Source organism: Tachypleus tridentatus, chromosome 12 (assembly GCF_004210375.1).
Source record: "Tachypleus tridentatus isolate NWPU-2018 chromosome 12, ASM421037v1, whole genome shotgun sequence".
In the NCBI taxonomy this organism is placed as follows: domain Eukaryota; kingdom Metazoa; phylum Arthropoda; class Merostomata; order Xiphosura; family Limulidae; genus Tachypleus; species Tachypleus tridentatus.
The window spans coordinates 103,078,081-103,099,509 of NC_134836.1; the positions used below are offsets into that span (position 1 = coordinate 103,078,081).

At 32.7% G+C, this 21,429-nt stretch overlaps 1 protein-coding gene across 1 annotated transcript in view; it reads right to left on the reverse strand.

The window, feature by feature from the left end:
* LOC143234190 (nostrin-like) overlaps positions 1–21,429 on the reverse strand; it is a 59,307-nt gene that overhangs the window by 22,607 nt on the left and 15,271 nt on the right. The window contains exons 6-10 of the mRNA XM_076471351.1: positions 13,489–13,656; positions 8,477–8,701; positions 6,654–6,773; positions 4,715–4,823; positions 4,340–4,428 (exon numbers count right to left, since the gene is read on the reverse strand). Coding sequence (XP_076327466.1) covers positions 4,340–4,428; positions 4,715–4,823; positions 6,654–6,773; positions 8,477–8,701; positions 13,489–13,656 — 711 coding nt within the window. The remainder of the gene's footprint in view (positions 1–4,339; positions 4,429–4,714; positions 4,824–6,653; positions 6,774–8,476; positions 8,702–13,488; positions 13,657–21,429) is intronic.

The window sequence follows — 21,429 nt, forward strand, 5'->3', positions numbered from 1 at the left end:
GTCTATATAGCTTATTCTGGGCTCTTTATGAATACAAGGAAACTTCAACATTAGTGTGGGTAACATAACATTTTAAGACCCTCAATAAATATAAATGATTGAGATCTGATCAGTCACGGAAGTGAAAAATAGTAATCAGACGAATTGGTGAAAAGGATTTGTCCCCTTTCCTGGTCGTCAGTGTCTTAGGGAAGAAAAACCAGTCTAAGGATATAGATAGAATGATAAAGCATTCTCTGCACAGTCAGTGCAAACCACTCCAATCTGTTGATCAATGATACTTGCACCATCAGGGAAAAGTGATACATAGTACATGAGACTAAGGTCTCACATAAATGTTGCAAAAGGGCATGTAATGCCACCTTAATATACCAATTAAGTGAATGAAACAGTTGTTTGGGACAGAGGGCCCAAAAGTATGCGACAAAGCTAAAAGGTATTGGGAGACTCAAAGAATTTTTGTGTTGCACCCGAGTCTCAAAAGGTAGTCAGTAATATCCACTTATACAGTGTGATTGTGAAAAGCATAAAACCCTTGTCAAACAGCCAGGAAAAAGGAAAACAAGCTATGGTTTACACTTTTGGACACTCAACACACACTGCTGATACATGTGCCATTCCAATGATAAATGTCCATCACAGGACTAAGAAAATACTGGGACAGAATGGTTTACACTTTTGGACACTCAACACACACTGCTGATACATGTGCCATTCCAATGATAAATGTCCATCACAGGACTAAGAAAATACTGGGACAGAATGGTTTACACTTTTGGACACTCAACACACACTGCTGATACATGTGCCATTCCAATGATAAATGTCCATCACAGGACTAAGAAAATACTGGGTCAGAATGGTTTACACTTTTGGACACTCAACACACACTGCTGATACATGTGCCATTCCAATGATAAATGTCCATCACAGGACTAAGAAAATACTGGGTCAGAATGGTTTACACTTTTGGACACTCAACACACACTGCTGATACATGTGCCATTCCAATGATAAATGTCCATCACAGGACTAAGAAAATACTGGGACAGAATGGTTTACACTTTTGGACACTCAACACACACTGCTGATACATGTGCCATTCCAATGATAAATGTCCATCACAGGACTAAGAAAATACTGGGACAGAATGGTTTACACTTTTGGACACTCAACACACACTGCTGATACATGTGCCATTCCAATGATAAATGTCCATCACAGGACTAAGAAAATACTGGGACAGAATGGTTTACACTTTTGGACACTCAACACACACTGCTGATACATGTGCCATTCCAATGATAAATGTCCATCACAGGACTAAGAAAATACTGGGTCAGAATGGTTTACACTTTTGGACACTCAACACACACTGCTGATACATGTGCCATTCCAATGATAAATGTCCATCACAGGACTAAGAAAATACTGGGACAGAATGGTTTACACTTTTGGACACTCAACACACACTGCTGATACATGTGCCATTCCAATGATAAATGTCCATCACAGGACTAAGAAAATACTGGGACAGAATGGTTTACACTTTTGGACACTCAACACACACTGCTGATACATGTGCCATTCCAATGATAAATGTCCATCACAGGACTAAGAAAATACTGGGACAGAATGGTTTACACTTTTGGACACTCAACACACACTGCTGATACATGTGCCATTCCAATGATAAATGTCCATCACAGGACTAAGAAAATACTGGGACAGAATGGTTTACACTTTTGGACACTCAACACACACTGCTGATACATGTGCCATTCCAATGATAAATGTCCATCACAGGACTAAGAAAATACTGGGACAGAATGGTTTACACTTTTGGACACTCAACACACACTGCTGATACATGTGCCATTCCAATGATAAATGTCCATCACAGGACTAAGAAAATACTGGGACAGAATGGTTTACACTTTTGGACACTCAACACACACTGCTGATACATGTGCCATTCCAATGATAAATGTCCATCACAGGACTAAGAAAATACTGGGACAGAATGGTTTACACTTTTGGACACTCAACACACACTGCTGATGCATGTGCCATTCCAATGATAAATGTCCATCACAGGACTAAGAAAATACTGGGACAGAATGGTTTACACTTTTGGACACTCAACACACACTGCTGATACATGTGCCATTCCAATGATAAATGTCCATCACAGGACTAAGAAAATACTGGGACAGAATGGTTTACACTTTTGGACACTCAACACACACTGCTGATACATGTGCCATTCCAATGATAAATGTCCATCACAGGACTAAGAAAATACTGGGTCAGATACATGGTAACCTTAGAAATTAAACCCTGATACTGTGTGAAGGACCATATAATCTCCATGCATGAAACTGAAGCTTCTGAACAACTGGATGTCAAATCATGGCTGCCTCACCAGAAGTGACCACTCTTGAAAGTACCACAAAAGCAAAAACTAGGATGTAGTTATCAATTAGGTACTATCAACAGAACCCAACAATGGTATGGAATGAATAACAGCTAGTACCTTGGTAGAGCATATAGACTGGTGGGAAGGCATAGGGGTGTAATCCCATTCTAATGGAATGCATCTATTGTCAACACCTGAGGGTGAGGTACTGGAGACCAAATTGTTAGTATTTGGGTATTTCAATAAGTACCCAACAGATCAGTCATCAGTCTTTCAAAATTAGGGCCAGTCAAACAGAAAAACCTTGCAATGCAGCATGCATTTTGCTGGGATAATGTGTGTGAGTCAAGACAACTTACCTGCTATTGATGTCGTTACCCAAGGAACATGACAAGCTCGAAGTGTGATGAGATATGATTGGCATGATCAACTAGAAAGTACAAAAACAAAGTGCACTGGCCCAAGTGTCCTTTTGAAGGGAAATGCAAGGCAACACAGTGGTATTGTCGAGGTGAAACCTGACTATTTTCCCCTTAAGAAGGCTAGACCTCGAGATATTGCCCTTTGAGGAGTAAGACTGTTTGAAAATTGTAAGTTCTGTTTAACTGGGAGGTTTAGCATGCTTTTGCATTTCAAAAAACAATATAATCAATTGTTTTTTCTTAATGAACACATTTTGTACACTAGTTATTGTATTGTTTAAACTACATATTCACAAAGTACAACTGCTCTTTATCTTCCAAAGGTAAGTCAGTTCCTGAAGTTTTAGAATGGAAAATGAATAGGAACTGATTTTCCTCTAGCCAAATTCAACAATACTAACCACTCAATGATTAAGCCACAAAATTATTACAAGACATGCTTACTACGTAAACCAATAAGAGACTCAGTCGTACCTTATGCTTCACTTCATTGAACAGGATATGATTCTGCTTGATAACAGAAATAAAGAAGAGAGGCAAAGTATTCTTTTAACAAAACTAAAAGGATATTCAGCAAAAAATTAAGTAGTTTATAAGAACCCTTAAAATTGAAAATAAATGAGGTTTTAAAAGGTGTGAGAAGCCTGCAAGTTTTCCATACAAGTCTAAAAAAAGCTGGTATAGTCCAGAATATGAATTCTTACTCCTATGAAAAATTAAAAAAGGAAATTTAAATTTTGTAAAACACCTATTTATAAATATTCAGTCCTAGTAGAGATTAGAGATGCATCATGCCATCTATCTGAACAAAAATATGAGTACTAAAATCAAAATGACTCACATTCTGAGTGACTGTTCAATTACTGTTGGTAAGAACAAGAGTAAAGATTATCATTATTAAGCAAAATGTGGTTTAAAAAGATCTGAATAAGTTGTTAAAATGATGTAAGGTGAGAAAAGTTATCAATGTTACAGCTGGCCATTTTATAGCAGTCAACATCTGAGAAATTTCTACATTAAAATCAAAGAAAAAATAAACTGTTAGCAATAATGAAATTGAAGTGGAGACTAAAAACAAAAACATTATTAACATGAGAACTGATAGTGGATGAAAAACTCATAAAACTCAGGGCAAATTATAACTTATTTTCTAACATACTAAAGTAGTTCTTTATATATATAGTTTCTTTAGTGTTTCCTGTATCTTATTTTGTGTTAACAAAATGTACTTTTCATGTTTGTAATTCCCATGTTTTTATGTATATTGTTGATTGCTTATGATGGAATTTGTAAATGCAAAGATATTTTGAGAAAATATGTTTGTAATTATTTCTAAAGTCTTCTCTTTTTTACTCAAAATATCAATTTTTAGCTTTATACAAATTTTTCACACTGAATAACTAAACTGTCTTAGGATTCAAATAAGAGACTTTAAACAAGCTAGCTTAAAAAAAAACACATTTAAGATAAGATCTATATTTACATATGCACTGCTTACATTGTAAAGTTTCTGTCCTACTTCTTGTTGTGCATCAAAATTACCAAAATTTGGATTCCCGATGAATGCTTTTTCTAGATTTTCCACTCCTATTAGAGTAAATTAATGAAAATCATGAAATGAAAAAAAAATCATAAAAACTAATTAATCAAAATGTCATTTTATTTTACCTAACAGTCTTCCTCTCTACATTCTCTGCTTTTATACATTAAGTTTTTAGTGTACATTAATTACAAAATAAAAACATTCCTTTCTTACCTCATCTTATAAATCAGAATAAATATAAATGTATATTTGATATATATATTTTATTAATATGCATTGATAAAAAACAATCATCTACTGGCATGACAGAATTTTGAAACTGGACTTTACCTTCTTTTCCTTTTCTTTCCATCTCTATGTCACGGCTCAACATTGATTTGAATTTCTCCAAAGACTCCTTTCTTCTATCTCTATTCATGAAATTTTGAATATTTTCTGCCTAGAAATAAAACAAAAACTTTAAGATTAAAAATGTTTTAAATGACAATCATAATAAATTCAAATAGTAATTTTTTTTTTTAAAAGTGCAACATATTATTCTAACTTAAACTATATCTGAAACATACAAAGCTGTTTTTTTGTGTGGTTGAAGTTCAAGATGTAGAGGTGTTGAAACAGATTTTGTGTGTCTGATAACACATTACATCAGATAACAATATGTCACCATAACATCTCGTACAGTACATGTCCTTAAAACATTTTGTTACACAACAGCAAGACACAGACTACTGTTATTCTAATTGATTGGAATTGTGGCCAATCCCATGCTGTTGACAAGTATAACCAGACATAGTCAGAGGTAGATGGTTTCAATAGCTGTTTTTATTTCTGCTTCACAAAGTTGTATAGATGCACACACAAGTTAATATTACAAAATCTAGTTTCTAAAAAATTTGGCCTGTTTCTCAAACATGACAGGAGAACTTATGTTCTGAGGATAGAGAAACATCCTATGTTTTAGTGGAAGATTTCTGAAAACCTTAAAAGTCATACAGAATATGCCAAAATACAATTAATTAGAATGTGCATCAAACAAAATCTGCAGGAACACTGAAAAGTTCAAAGACAAAGTTATCACATTCACCAAATTAAAGTTATATGTAGACAACAATGTGCTCAAATCAAGGTGTTCAAAACCCATATTTTTAAAAGCTAAAGAACAAGCTAAACAATTTACCAGCAAAGGCAATTTTGACTGGAAATTTGTATGTTAAAACAAATACTTAAATTGAAATTTCCAGCTCAGAAAAAAAACACATACATCTGACCTTGAAGACAATATATAACATGAAACTTTGAAATTTGTTGCAGAGTAATTAAAAAATTGAAAAATTATGATAGCTAAAAGATTTTATAAAGAACAAAACCCAACACATATTGTTGCTTTCTGTTTTATTTCCACAAATGATTTCTTATATCAACGAAAATAAGATGCTTAAGGCAAACAACTACATAACAAGTGCCACAAGAAATGAAGAGAAAATAAATAAACAGTAGCACTGCAGTAATCACAAAATCTGGTATTAAACTCTTTAATTAAATCAAATACTGATTATATGCAAACTTAATATGAAGAAAATTATTACATGAAACATTGACTTTGTTTTTCTTAACATATTTAATATTTTAATTGAATGATAAGACAGATACCTCTAAACTGCAACTGGTACCTTAACTCTTTCAAGTATTTATTTAATATTTGAAGAAGTTAACTAATAATATTAAATAAAGTATTAACTTTAAGAGTTATTTAATGTACATGTAAGAGAAATTGAAAACTACTCCAGGTTTTTAATGTTCATTGCAAAAGCTGTAGAAAGATACTGGAGAATCATAGTTTAGTAATTAGTACAAGCTGTGAATTCAAGGTTATTTTGTACATTACACAGCAATCTTAAATGTATCTGTTGATTAAAACCTTCATATAAACAAATTCTTAATAAATTAACTTGAAAGCTACATTTCGAAGCTATACACAGTTCTTATATATGCATATATTAAAACATTTATTTTGTATTTAGTATTCAAACAGTTATTAACATTAAAAAAATCAATTTATAGTGACTTCCAGTCAGAGCAATGTACTCACAAGCAAACCTAAACTTCAACCTTGCAATGAGTATTGTTAAATGAATGTAGTTATTTTATTATTTATAAAGATTAGAATAGAGATTCAAAAGTTACATACCATCAGAATTAACAGTATTTTTTAGGTATAACATTCACATTAGAAAAGGATAGAGGTGATCTTCACACTAAAGATACATACATAAAAATTAGGAAGAAATTGTTCAGGTGAATTGGGACCAGTTCCCTTGGATTTGATGGCAACTTGTATATCTCCTTCAACATCAATTTTTGACACTGCTTCATTTAACTTATCACAGATCTGTGAAGAACAATGACTGAAATCAAACATTCAGTTGCAAAAAAAGAAAAAAAAAGGCAAATATAATGAATCTATGTCATGGAAACTTGATAAACTTTAATTAGACACTAGTTTCACATCCACTCATGTAATTTGAGATGGTCAAACAACAAGCTACACTTATTTTAATCAGTTAAATATTTGATGTTTTACAAAATATTTTGCATAAAATATTATGTTTATAATAATAATACAAAAAAATATAACAATTAAAAACATTATTTCTTCTACAAATTCAAACATGTTAAGTATATGCATTCACTGTTACTTAACAAAAACATTTTCATGTAATCTGCCTTAGTCTTAATACTGGTTTTCCTACAATATGTTGGTTTCAGGATTTCTGTAAAAAAAGAACTACATACAGCACTACCTGTCCATACCATCCCTAACTTTGAACTGACATACAAGCTAGTCAAACATCTACTGCCAAAATTTGAATTGCTGTTGTATGACTAAATAGTTGGATTTGACTGTTATTTTTACAAAGCATCAACAGTGCCAAAGTGAGGACCATGTTTTTGTGACAAACTATGAATTCTAGCATTAAAACAGTCTAAGCATGTTAGCTGGTAGGTAATGCCCAAGCACATAATCAAGTGATCTAATCTACCAGCCTTTAGACAAAGCAAGGTTTTTTATACAAGATCATTTTTCATTCTTCGCATTCTCCTTACTATGTATTTACCATGAAAGGAAGGACAGCTAAAGCCAAAAATACACTATATATGTTTATTTTACAATTTTGCACAAAGCTACACATGGACTATCTGCACCTATACATCTCTGATTTTGAGAAATTCAGCTAAAGAGATGGCAGCTAGCTGATAGCACCCTCTACCTCCCCTTATGCTACTTTTGTCTCATTAAATTATAGTCTATTTGTGGTGATAGACCTCTTTAGTAGCATAATATTTCTATCTAAGTGAACATTTATAACCTATGCCATTTTAGTTATCCTGAGAGATGTTATAAAGTTAGGACTGCAAGCATTAATGTTTCTTTTACATTTTTCTTCCACAAGTATAGTGTGTTGTTTGTGTGCATTTTTAGAAATCTTTTATTATCTCACTTTGTAATTAAATGGTAGAAAGGATAATAAATAACTTACAAGTGCATTACTGGAACTAATGTAGTTTGCACTTTAAGGTTGCTTGACATAAATAAGTACTTAATAATTGTAAGTTTTAAAATATAATGGGAGAGAGGAGAAACAATTTTTAGTTTCACAAACATTTTTTTTCAATCTCTAATGATCCAATTAAACTGTAAAATGTGGGTGGGGGAATCACAATATGTTAGTGATTTCCCTCAGTTAGGAGAAAGTTATAGAAATAAAGTATTTTGGTGTTGCACTTCCAAATAAGGACATAGATGGAAGATATGTCATTTAAAATAACTAAACAGCTGAAGTAATGAAACTTACAAAATAAAAAATGGATTTTTAAAATACATTTTACATACTTAAAGTGGCTTCTCAGTGATGAAGTTTTTGTTTGAGAAAGAATAAAGTCTATAGAATAAAAAAAGATGCAAAAAACTACTACTTTGTTTCTAAACAAGTCCATTTAAAAACAGAGTTTAAGTGGTAAGGAGCTACACTCTTAGTTATGTAAAATACTAGGTTCTAATGTTAAAACTTCAAAATTATTTCTACAAATTACCTGAATCATCTTGGGTCCCAGAACACTGATGTGATTTGCATACTTTTGCACTATGTCCTGCATGTGTGCAAGTCTCTCTTCTTCCAGCTGTTGAAATTGAGAGCTGGCTCGATAAACAGCTGATTCCCATTCTTGTCTCACCCTCTCTGCCTTCACACAACTAGTATAATATTCTAGATCAGCTTTTATCATGGCCTCCTCTGCTTTCTTTTGTTTATTTTCCAACTACATGAATATATAATAATATAACTAAAATTTCTTAGATGAAAAAATTCTTGGTTTATACAAACTGCAAACAAAAACTGACATATTACAGCTCATTTTCTCGGTTATTTTGGTTTTGTTTACACCCTCTCTAGCCACGTTTTTAATCATACAGTGACTTAGTCACATGCATTACTGGATCAGTTCTTAATCTCTATTTGCCTTGAAAGAGTTTTGAAATAATTTTGAAGCCAGTACTAAAGCTTTCATGTGATCAACAGAAACATAAAACATACTGTACAACTGTACATTCTTGTGACATTGTTAACAGTACTTGTTTAGCAGCCATTTTTTCTCCTTACCCACAGGTAAGGAAATATGATTGTACTATTTAACCCTTTCATAATAGTTTTGGTATAATATACCTAAGTTAAGTATTTGTACTATAACTTTTGCTGCAGTATGTGCAACTTTTAGAAAAGATTGCAAGTCTTCTGTATATAAAAATTAATTTTATAATGAGGTATTTTTACAAAATATATTTTTGTGTAAATATGTTATGTTTTGTTACTAGTCAGTGCAAAGCGATTTTGATGTTATGATTTAAAAATTCTTTGTCTCAAAAATCTCAGACATCTGCTTAATCTCTACAACCTGCAAAAACATTTCAAATGATAGGTTCTGGTATAACTTTATATTTTGTCTGTTATTTTCTCTACCATAAAAATATGGAGTCTATCAATTTGAACAACTTTATAACACCATTAAAAATTAGGAAATAAATATAAATTGTTTTTTTCATTCTAAAATGACTACAAATTATAATACAAAAACACAAATGTTTGGTCTGAATATCTTAAACATAACATTATACATTTATATATATTTATTATACTGACCTTCCACTCAAGTCTGGCTAAAATTACAAAAGTTGCACTAATATTAGGCATGTACACTCATGTTAACACACCAAGAACATAAAACTGACCTTTAGAAAGTAACCTGCCTTGGCTGGTTTTTAGTGTAGAATATAACCACATTTCATTTATAATACATTATATATGTATGTTTGTATGTATATATATTTACAAATAAGTTCTTAAAGTTGTTTTTCTTAAAATGTAGAACAATGTGTGAAGTATAGTAAACTGTTATTTCTAGTTATAAATTATGTACTCATTTGCTGCTTGCCAAAAATCATAAATTACTGCACTAGTACTATAGAATTCCACTATAATTTTATCAATATTAATAACTAAACTGTATTTTGCTCTAAAAACATAAAAATATTCAAGCCAACTAAAGACTCATCTTACCAGCTTGAAATCTTGGATCAAAACAATGAATTGAAATCATATTTCAAAACAGCTGACAAAATCACTAGTGTGGCATTCTGAGCATTATTCACATAACACAGAAGTGTTCATCCGAAAATGTTTCCAAAGATGGAAAGTGGAAGGCAGTGATATTGTGGATATTTTGAAACTTGAGAAATATATAAGCACACAAAAAAATAGGAGGTTCTTATTTTGTATTCTGCTTTCTTAATATTGCCAATTTGAGTTCCTAATTCATGTAAAGCTACAGACTTTGTACATCACAAACCTGTAATTTGAACCAGTGCTCCAATCAATATACCATGAAACATATAAATTGTTGCTTGTGTTCAACATTTACTTTTAAATTAAAAAATTAAATAATATATAATGCAAAAATATGAATTACGTTAATTTGATACCAAATTTATTAACATAAGCTCATAAAAATTAAACTTTTCAATGCAAGTCAACAAAAGTGATGACTATCAATTAGGATAGGATTGAGTCAGTAACTTGCAACACGTCCACAAGATAGATTGCTTTCTTACTTCAGTAACATCTATCTACTCTTACAGATAAAACTGCTATAAAATGCTAAACATAATATTCAGTATGATAACTTATGAGTTTCAATCAACCTACAACTTTAATAATCATCCAGTAATTTCCCTATGCTGTTCTAAATGCTTTATAACAAGTTTTCATACAATTTCAAGCACAGCCATATTTGTACCGTGCTTAAAAAGATTCCAGACAAGTTAAAAATTTTATAACAGTCTTTACTTACTCAGCCCAATATGTAATCTTCAACCATCAGCTTTAACTAAAGGTTTTACCCACAATCATGCCCCAAGATGAATAAATAAAGTGGCCTGGCCAACTAATGAATGAATATTTACTATAGAATTCTTATTAATGTTATAAGTGTAGCTGTCAGTTTCACTGACAATTTTGATTTTGTTCCTTTAAGTCAATCCTTTTTTAGTTGCCTCTTTTTCACATTTAAAATGTTTCAGATTAGGTCTTATTTACTCTAGCAAGAGCTCTGCTAGTCAATATCTAAAGAAACTATTAATTACTACTGCTCAGATAACTTTTTTCTTTTCATGTTGATTTAAACATAGTTCATAATCTGTTCCATCCAAATGTTAAAAAATTGGTTATAGTTATTTACAAAGCTATGCTTCATTGGTCATTAACTATTCAGACTTACAGTGTGATATCATAAAATGGTAGCAATAAAAAACTAATAATAATGTCACTAAGAGAAAAGGAGAAAAATAAAAAATCACATGTGAAACAAGAAATCGGTAATTAATTATATTATCAAAGAAAGGTTGTTTCTTAGCAAACAAATCTATACTTTGGGATAAGGAGAAAAATTCTACACAAATTATGAAACAAATCAATAAATACACTGTTTACCATCAAGACTGCTCACAGACGTAGAAAAATTGAAAGCTGGAACAGAATATTAGTTGTAAAAATCTTAAACAGTTGTTTTCTGTTTGCTGTTAAGCAAAAAGCTACACAATGAGTTATCTGTGCTGTGCCCACCAGAGATGTCAGGGTTTTAAATATGTGGGCTGCAATTCTTCTACAGTAGGTGTATATGACAATGACAATAAATTTTGACAATAAATTTTGACAATAAACAGACAGCACACAATCCACTTCTTTTAAAATAATATATTCAAAACAAGTCAACTATGAAATCACAGTTAATATCTAAACTCTAAATAATTCTCTTCATTGTCAAAAGTCCACACAGGTTGCTTCAAATACATCAGAATCTAATTGACAAGATGAATTATTTTTGTCTACTTTTATTTTAATATTACAATAGCATTGATGAATAATTCACTAATGTTGCTGTGAGTTACCACAGTTCTATCCCGAGCTTCAAATAACACTATGTAATAAATTTTGTTCCTGGATAGTATGTGTTATTTCTTAATTGCTTATGTTGTAAAAATACAGAAAATAGCTATTATTCCCTTCAAACTTTGTGCCTGTGACCTGGATAATGAAATTTATAAATTAACATATTTTCTATGTAAAAATGGGCAAATTTGCACATTTTCATTTACATAAGGTCTGAATAAAACATTTGAATCAAGATTTATATGTATTTATATTAAGGTTATACAAAAATAACAAAAATGTTTAGAAGTGAGTAATTTTTCGAGATTTGCAACTGTAATTCAAGTCACTTTCACATATCAGCCCCCAAATATAGTCTCCCATCATGTTTTCGTTATACGCTCCCAGGTCACAAAAGCAAAGTTTGAAGAGAAAAATAGGTCTTTTCCATTTACTTTACGCATAAGCAATTGGGAAATAACACTTTCTTCCCAGGAACAAGAAAAAGTAAAAATTTTGTTACATGGTGCAATTGTCTCCTTTTCGTCAAAGTCCATACAAGCAGGTTCAGTTATTTTAGAACACACTTCAAGATGACAAATTATTTCTTCTTATCTCTATTATCTGTGAAACTCACTTTAGGTGCTGCCTGTTATTGCTAAACTAACAGTCATGCAGACTCACTTAGCTTCTTTCTGACTTAACATTAATTTTTTTGTTGTTAGCAACCACAGTTGCATCCAGAGCTTCAAGTAACGTTTTACATCAAAAGTAAACACAAGCTGGTTCAGTTACTTTAGAACCCAACTGACATGACAAATTATTTTTCATTTCTCTGATACATACAAGAGAAAACACCTGTTATGACTGATCATTCACATTTTTTTTTCATAACCCTTTTCTAATCTTCTGACTGACCATTTCTTGACTCACACTTAGTCACATATGTAAACCTAGCACAACTAAAGTCTATAACTTTAAACAAATAGAGATGTTATGATGTAACAATACTTATGTAATGAGAAAAGTAAAATATTTCAAGAAAAATAACATCAATAATACTACAATTAAACCATGCACATAATATACATCTCTTACTGATTTTCATAAAGATATTTGTTATAACTATTGCCTTTAAAATAATTAACTTTAATACCTTTGTTATAAAAACTAAATAATCATTAGATATTAATCACCAAATGAATCAAACAATAATGTATCTTAAGATGGTTGGTATGGTATTAAAACTTATTACCATACCAATTATCTTGAGATGCATTTTTACTTCAAGTGGGTTTCTCATCATCACGAATCAATAACTTTTATAACAAACTGTTTTGTATACGCTTCAAAATTACATAATACTGGTATTACATGAATAAAACTAACTACATTAATTTCTTCTGCTCTGAATCACAATAAATATTTGAAAATTTTGGTGAATAAATGCCTGTAATGTTCAAATAATTGTCATAACACATCACACTGTCTGAAGTACTATTTCTCTACAGATACATTGCCCTGCAATAAAAGACTACATTATTACAATAAGTGATAAATTTTTTAAATGCAAATGTAAAATATCTTTTCTGACTACAATCTTTACTAAATTACAAGTTGTATTACTTGTATACTGTTACTTTTCAGTTTTCCTTTACTAAATCTACTTTCAAAGTTTTGTTCTTTCAATCGTTCATTTTCTTTGGTACAGCTGTAGCTCTGCTTTTGAGCCTTTGTTTCTTCATTACGACGATCTGTGAGACTTTTGGATGTTCGATCTACCATCAACTCTACCTATATCATAAAAATATTACTTTAAAGAAATTATTCAACAAACATTGTCATATCCACTTTATTTTACCTGAAAATTGATTGAAGTTAACTCTTAGCAACAATACCCTCCTCTCAACTTTAAACATTAAGTTTTTCAAATTATATTTTCTTTTCATCAATTAAGTAAGCTTATTATATGAAAATACTATAAACTGACAAAACAGAATACAATTGTTTCAAAATGCAGATGTCAATCTAAGAATGCATTTTTATACAGACACTTTCCAAATACAATTTGGAATACAAATTTTAAAGTATGAAAATGTTATTTCATCAATAACATAGGGCTACATAGTTTTATTATCTTGAAATATTTGCAAGATCTACAGTAATTCCTGTATGCTGAATCCCAAAACATCCATTTTTCTCCATCACACACAATATTTTTACATCATATGTACTATTACACAAATAAATCATTTTCAGTTGTTATGCCTAAAATGTTGACAACCACTGGCTACAGATTCTCTAGACCAATTGCAATATGAGTCTTACTGATTGTTTTAGAATCAAACATAATTCTAAAAAAATGTTCAGTGTAATGTTTTGTGTATTGAATGTTCAGTCAAATTTATTAAATTGATACACATTACAGAGTAAGGCTGCTCTAATACTGTATTGTAATAATAACATTATAAACACATCTAATGGAAAAAATAAATTAAAAGAACATTACTAAACACAGAGACTGCAAGTGACTATTACAGTACACATAGTAATTATACTTCATGTGACTTAAAAAACACACATGATCCCATCAATGATGTCGAGAAAACCCACTTGTAGAGAAATATATATGCAAAAACGGCTCGTTTGGGTTGAGAAAATATTTTACTTAGAAGAGCGAACAACGTTTCGACCTTCCTCGGTCATCGTCAGGTGAACCCAAATGAGCCGGTTTTGCATATATACACATGATCCCAGCTTTGTTAAAGATACAGTGTACATAATGACAGAATATTTGAATGTAGTTGTGAATCAAGTTATAAAAAATCCCACTAGATCAATGTGAAAGCATAATAACTCTCTACACTATAGACTAAATGTTTAGTATTTTAACTAAGATCATCACAAAAACTTGAAACAGGAAATGTTACAATTTGATTTAGAATGAATTCCAACCAGGCACTTGCCCCCCTAACATTCATCAAGTTTGTTCTCATGGTGTCAACCATGAGATGACTTTAGGTTCTAGATGTTGACACAATTCAGTGTTCTCCACTATCCTACCTCTCATGTGATATTATGTTTAATGTACCACTCTAATAGCATTGATAAAGAGACAGGAAGAAATGACAGAAAGAATGAAATAATATTCAAGCCATACAGGAAGAGAAAGTAAAATGAATGGGAGTCTAATACAGTGAAAATCTCCAAAATACAACTAATAAAGGGAATAAACTCTTTCAAGGGCAGCTAAAAAGTTGTGGGGTGAGGTTTAGTACCATGTAGTAAAGTAAGAAAATCTTGTTTATGTACATTCTCCTAATGCACATCACATGGAAGATGGAGGAGTTCCTTGTTTGTTTGTTTTTTGGGAATTTTGCACAAAACTACACGAGGGCTAGCTGCACTGAGAAATTCCTTTTGAGTAATTTTGAGATAATATTAGACATTTGACAATACAGAATACAACATGTTTCTAAGAGAAAAGTTTTTCTTATTTATTTGGCATGTTTGTATGAGGTCAACTTACTGGGCTAAGACTGTACTGAAAGGTTAATCTCCATTTTAAATTTTATAATTCTGAATTTATTTCACATACCTTTGTCAAAGTTGGTAAATTTTTATGAAAACTACTAATTTTAAATGAAATATTTCTTCAAAATATTTGTCTTTGAATTTACTTTAGTCAGCATACATGCAAAATTATTTTTGTGTTAAGAACAAATATAAAAAATGTTTTCGAAATAAAATATTGATTTCTCTGCCCCAACACTATATAAGTTTGGTTCTTTTGACTAACTTTATAATCACCATAAAAAAAAACTAATGTAAGTAGAAAATAAATTTAACTTTTTTCTTTCTACAATGACTGCAGGTTGTAGCAGAAAATTACAACTATTTATCTTAATCAGCCTTAGGTTAATAACAGCTTGTGTGTTTTCATTTAATTTGATTTATCTTTGTACTGCAACCACTAATCTTGAGCACAAGTTACAGTAAACAAAATACAGACTTACATAATTTACATTCCACTTGCATTCCCAACTACCCAAGAAATTTAATTTTTCCCTTTTTAATTCATGTTTTCTTACCTTACCTAAAGTATTTCTGATTTTACATTTTGGTTAACTTTAATGACAAAAATATTAAATATTTTCCTAAACTGAAAATGCATTTCCAATAATTCTAACCTCCACCAACAACATAGCTATTCTTTGACATTGGTCCTGTCTATCTAAGTATTGGTCTTGCTTGCTCTAGTCTTTTATACCCAAAGTTAATGCTCTTGGCAATATCTAAATTGCTCCACTCTTGTCAATGCACCTTCTATCCTAGTACTGTTCATGAGCACCTCACTTAGATAATGTAATCAAATTTTCAAGACTTACACTGGCTCTTAAAAGGGAGGAAGGGCAATACGTATATAGTGTCAGCGGAGGCAGGTATTATTGGAAATATAGTTCCAGTTTAGGAATATGTTAACAACAAAAATATATATTTACCATCTACTGACATTATAGATAGAAATTCTATACAACATTGAGAAGGTAGAGGAGCCAGTGCAGGTATAATCCTTACAGAAAGCATTTGCACAGGGCAGTGATGTGCAAAGATAAAAGTGGTACATAAGTGGGGGGAATCACACTACATCTGGAACAGGTATGCTTTTTATCGAGAACTTAATTACTGTATCAAGGGTGGAATAGTACACAAATAATTATCATTATAGACCAGCACAAATCAGATAGGCAAAGTTCTATAATCTGGAGTTGGAATTAGAGGTCTTAGTCTCCATGTTCCAGATTGGTGGCTAGTGCTATTCGACTGTAATGTTACAGGTGTATATACTTTTCATTGGATCTCAGCCTGTAGCCATAGAGTGACGCATTTCATGCCATTGTAATCATTATGAGAACGTGAGTAACACCAACACAAACAAACTTTCTCCTTCACCTGAAGAAGTCCAGAAGCAACACTCCAGGTTCAGAACTCATCTGGTCTGGAATTATGAACATTCATCCTCACTTCCCAACCAAGTAGGTAAGGAGTATTCCACTTCCCCTGGAATTATGGAGATTGTGTGTAAAACATGCTCAACCAAGGGTTCAGGAATAGGACCACTTAACATTTGGAATTATGAGGACATAGTTCACCTTTTTCCATGAACAATATAGAAAACCAATACTGATCAAAGAGAAGGGCCATATACACATTCAACTGGCTAGCCTAGTGTCACACCTGAACCAGAATTGCTAGTAGATTCCCACAGAGGCTGGTGCCATTCCTACCGACATCTGGGAAAAATATCAAGAAACACAACTAGGAGGGCCTCCAACTTCACCTGTGGTAAGGATCAAAGTTTTGAAGCATACAGTAAAGCTGATTGCAAACAGCAGAGATATAGAGGAAGTTCATAAGACTCAGTGTACAAACTCTGGACTGGAGAAGTGAGGAAAGCCCCTGATGGTGAACAGGGTTCAACATTTTCAAGGCTGAGGTCTTGGCAGAGACATAGACTAAAGACCTATTTGTCCAGTTTTGATTTAATGAGGGCACAATAGATCTTTAGCCCTATAGGTATATAAAACATTGATCCTCTTCCTAAAAGGTAAAAGAGAGGCCACAGAGGATGTTCAATGTACACTTGATGCATAGCTACTTGATGAATTGAATGAAAGTCAGCTTACAGTCAAATATAAGCCCCAAGAACTTTGCCTTGGGGACCACAGGAAGCACAACTTCTCCAAGATGGAGCTTGGGATCAGGGTGAACACTCTGTTGGCAGAAGTGCATGTAAACAGTTTTAGAGCAAGAAAAGAAAAAACTGTTTGCTGTGGTCCACTTAAGTAAATGATTAAGGATAGTCTGTAGTTGTTGCTCAATAAACCTTTATGCTCGATAACTGACACAAGATGTGGAAGTTGTTGACATCAAAACCATTTGCAACTGTAAGGGGGAGTTGTCCACTGATGGCATTAATTTTTATAATGAAAGGTGTGACACTCAAGACACAACTCTGAGAGACTGCAAATTCCTCTAGGAAAGAATGTGAAAATGTTGAACCTACATGGACTTAAAATTGCCAGTTCATTAAAAAAATGTTTAATAAAAATGGGCACGCAACCTGTATGAGTGGAGATCTCTCAGGATTCCATGCAGGATCACAAGCTTTTTCAAGAAAAAAAAATACAGAAACAAGATGTTGTCACTTGAGAAAGGTTTGAACTTAATGTCAGTCAGGGAATCAGATGGTCCACAGTGTAGTGCTGTTGTCAGAACTCACACTGGGTGGGTGAGAGGAGGTTGTTTGATTTGAGGAATCAAACAAGATGAGAATTGACCATCCTCCTCTCAAAGATCTTACAAAGACAGCTTGTCTCTTGGATAGTAGTTTGAAGGAACCTTGGGATCCTTCTCAGGCTTAGAAAAAGGAAGGACAATAATATGGTGCCAAAAATCAGGAAAATCATTCTCCTGCCAGATCTGGTTAAGAATAACAAGACAGACAGGATAGAGATGGCACAGCATCTTGTAGGGAACATCATCAAGTTCAACTGATATATTACCAAACTGATGAGGAGCAAGCTTGAGCCCCACTAAAGTAAAGGGGCAATCCTACACATAGAGATGATCAGCTCAAAATGAGAGAGGTGATTTCTCTCCCAAAGTCTTGATGGCTAAGAAGGTGGGAGACAAGTCAGATGTGCTAGATGCACGAAAATGTTTTCACTAAGAGTATCAGTGATGCTCTGGACATCAGCAACTTCCTGGCCATCAGAGATTAAGGTTGAAAGGGGGACAGAAGTATATTGCCCACTGACATTCATATTCTTGTCCCATATGACTTTGGAACTGGTGATAGAAGAAATGCTGGTTGTGAACTTAATCCCAGATTCCTAATGGCTTTGATGTCTTACCTGTCAAACATGTGCACAGGCCTGCTAGAAGGTGATGCAATTTGAAAGTGTGGGACACCTACAAAAGGTATCACAGGCCTGTTTTTGAGTCTTCTATGCTATGTGGCAGGCAGAATTCCTTCATGGCCAAGTATACCATGAAAAAATGTGTTGAGATTTTAGGAATAGACTAAACAGCTGCTTGGACAGTAAAGTTAGTTACTGCTGCTACACAGTCTTCTATCAATGGCAGGATTGAGTTCCAAGAGAATAGTGAAAGAGGGCCACTTGGCCTGGTCCAACTTCAACAGTTGTACGTGGGTTGGGTGGCATCAACCATGGCCAGTCTCCCTCAAAATAGTAGGAAGTGATCACTTTCCAGTGAGTCACTGTCAACCACCAATTGATCTATTGACCTCTGTGGATCTTGCCCTGGGTCAAGTGGGCAGGTCTAGATGAACATGAAGTTTCCAGTGACTGAGGGTGTGAACATATAATTGTTCTGCATCTTGAGACTGAAGAAAATGGACCTGAGGAACTGCCAGAAGCCAGAGCCAAAGAAAGTCGATCTGGGGAGCCAGATGGTGGGGATAGAGATAGGTGTTGACTTGTCAACTCTCTTGACTACAGAGGGCAAAACATTCATGTGATTTGAAAACAGCTTTCCTTCCCCTTCACAGGTAGCCACACACACTGCAAACACAAATGGATGTTCAGATCCCAGAGTGATCACCACAAAAGGAGGGAGAAAGAGTCACATAACACTTCCAGGTATAATAGGCCAAAACTAATTATCAGATTACAACCAACTGCAGAATTGAGAAACAGATGGCAAAAGGATTGCAGAGATGGATGTACTTCATTCCCTGGTTGCCAGAGACTTAGAAAGAAAGGAAATATTAGAATATAACAGGACTTAAAGGAAAAGAGAAATTTGTACAAACATTCCAACTTCTACATGTCAGCGGCCAAAAAAAAAAAAACTTCCATCACGAAGTAAAAATGAAGACAAGTAGACAGACAAAAAGAATAAAAGGTCTACCAATCCCATCAGGTAATAAAACAGTAAATCTCTCAGCCTGAACCAGAAATATCAGGAAGGAGAAGAAACTAAATAATCCTCTACCCCTCCACCAACAAGGGAGGAGTAGACTTAGAGGACAGGGAAAAGCCACACAATATTACAAATCTAAATAATTAATAGAATAAAAGCAGTAGGATCCAAATTAGAGTTGTGAGAAACTGATGTAGTAAAAAATAGTATCAGAAAACAGAATACAACTTCTCCCCAGGATCAACAAAAAGGTAACTTCAGAAACCCTAGGAGTAAACACCCCAAATGAAAGTCTCCTTCTCTCAGCAGATAAAGATATTGCAGCTCCAACCAAAAGAACCCACCTTCCTGACTAGAGAATTGCTAGATAACAGAAGAGAACAAAACACCAGATTAGCTGCCTTGCTGACAACAGTAATACAGAAATTCATACCCACAAATATCATGTCAAATTTATGTTTAAATATACACACACACACATAGTTTTTTAAAATTATAATTAAACTCAAATCCACAAGGCAGTATAAGTCACAATCGATAACAGTACAACACTTAACACTTCAGAGGAAACCATAATCAATGCTTTGTCAAGAAAAAGTGATTACATTATCTAAGTGAAGTGCTTATATACAGTACAGAGATTGACAGCACATCAACAACAGTGAAGAAATTTGAAAATTTGATTTAAGTAGGGTATAAGTGACTGAAGCATGCAAGATTAATGATTAGATAGGCAAAGCTGATGTTAAAGAATAGCTATATTGTCAGTGTATGGTAAATAGGTTTTGGAAACAAGAAATTTATTACTTCATGTCAGCCTTGTAGTTTTGTACACTTCTAGTCTCATTACAAGTTTACTAATTTTTGGTACTTTATTGAATCTTTATTTATTTGAAATATTACAACTGGAATACAAAAAATAACAATATCGTTACAATTTAATTGGCTTTCTTATTCATCTAAAAGTGCACTAACATAATTCCATCACAATGTCTGAGGTGAACTCAATGATGGTATCTTTGTATTTTGAACAATTCAAATGCTGTCACAGCAATTACAAATGTATAAGACAAATAATTCAAAAGACGCCTTCAAAATGAGCTAGCATTATACATAATTCATTAAGTCAAAATGTTTTCTTTCTTTTGGTTATAAACAATATAATAGCAAATGCCACAGAAAATCACTGACATTTTTTGAAACACAATATATTAGGTTGAGGAATAATTTGTGAGCGTTTTTAAATAATTTCATTCAAGCATTACATGCAAGACTATACAATACTTCAATGCATGAACACATTACACCCAAAACATTTATTATGATACTTTATTTCATGTAATACCTAGGTATATAGTATGCATTGTTTTATACGAAATTGCAAGAAATTAAATGCGAAAAGCAGATGGTGTCGAAAATGCTCGATTTTGTCCACTTGACATTCCATTTAATGAGCTGAAAATGAAAGCAAAAATTAAAGACATATGAAAATCAAACACACCATCTATTAGAGCAAAAAAATTATCTACCAAATGACATGAAATATTTTTGCAAAATTTATGAATATATTTTGTTAACTTGAAAAAACGCTCACGAATTATTCCTCAACCCAATATA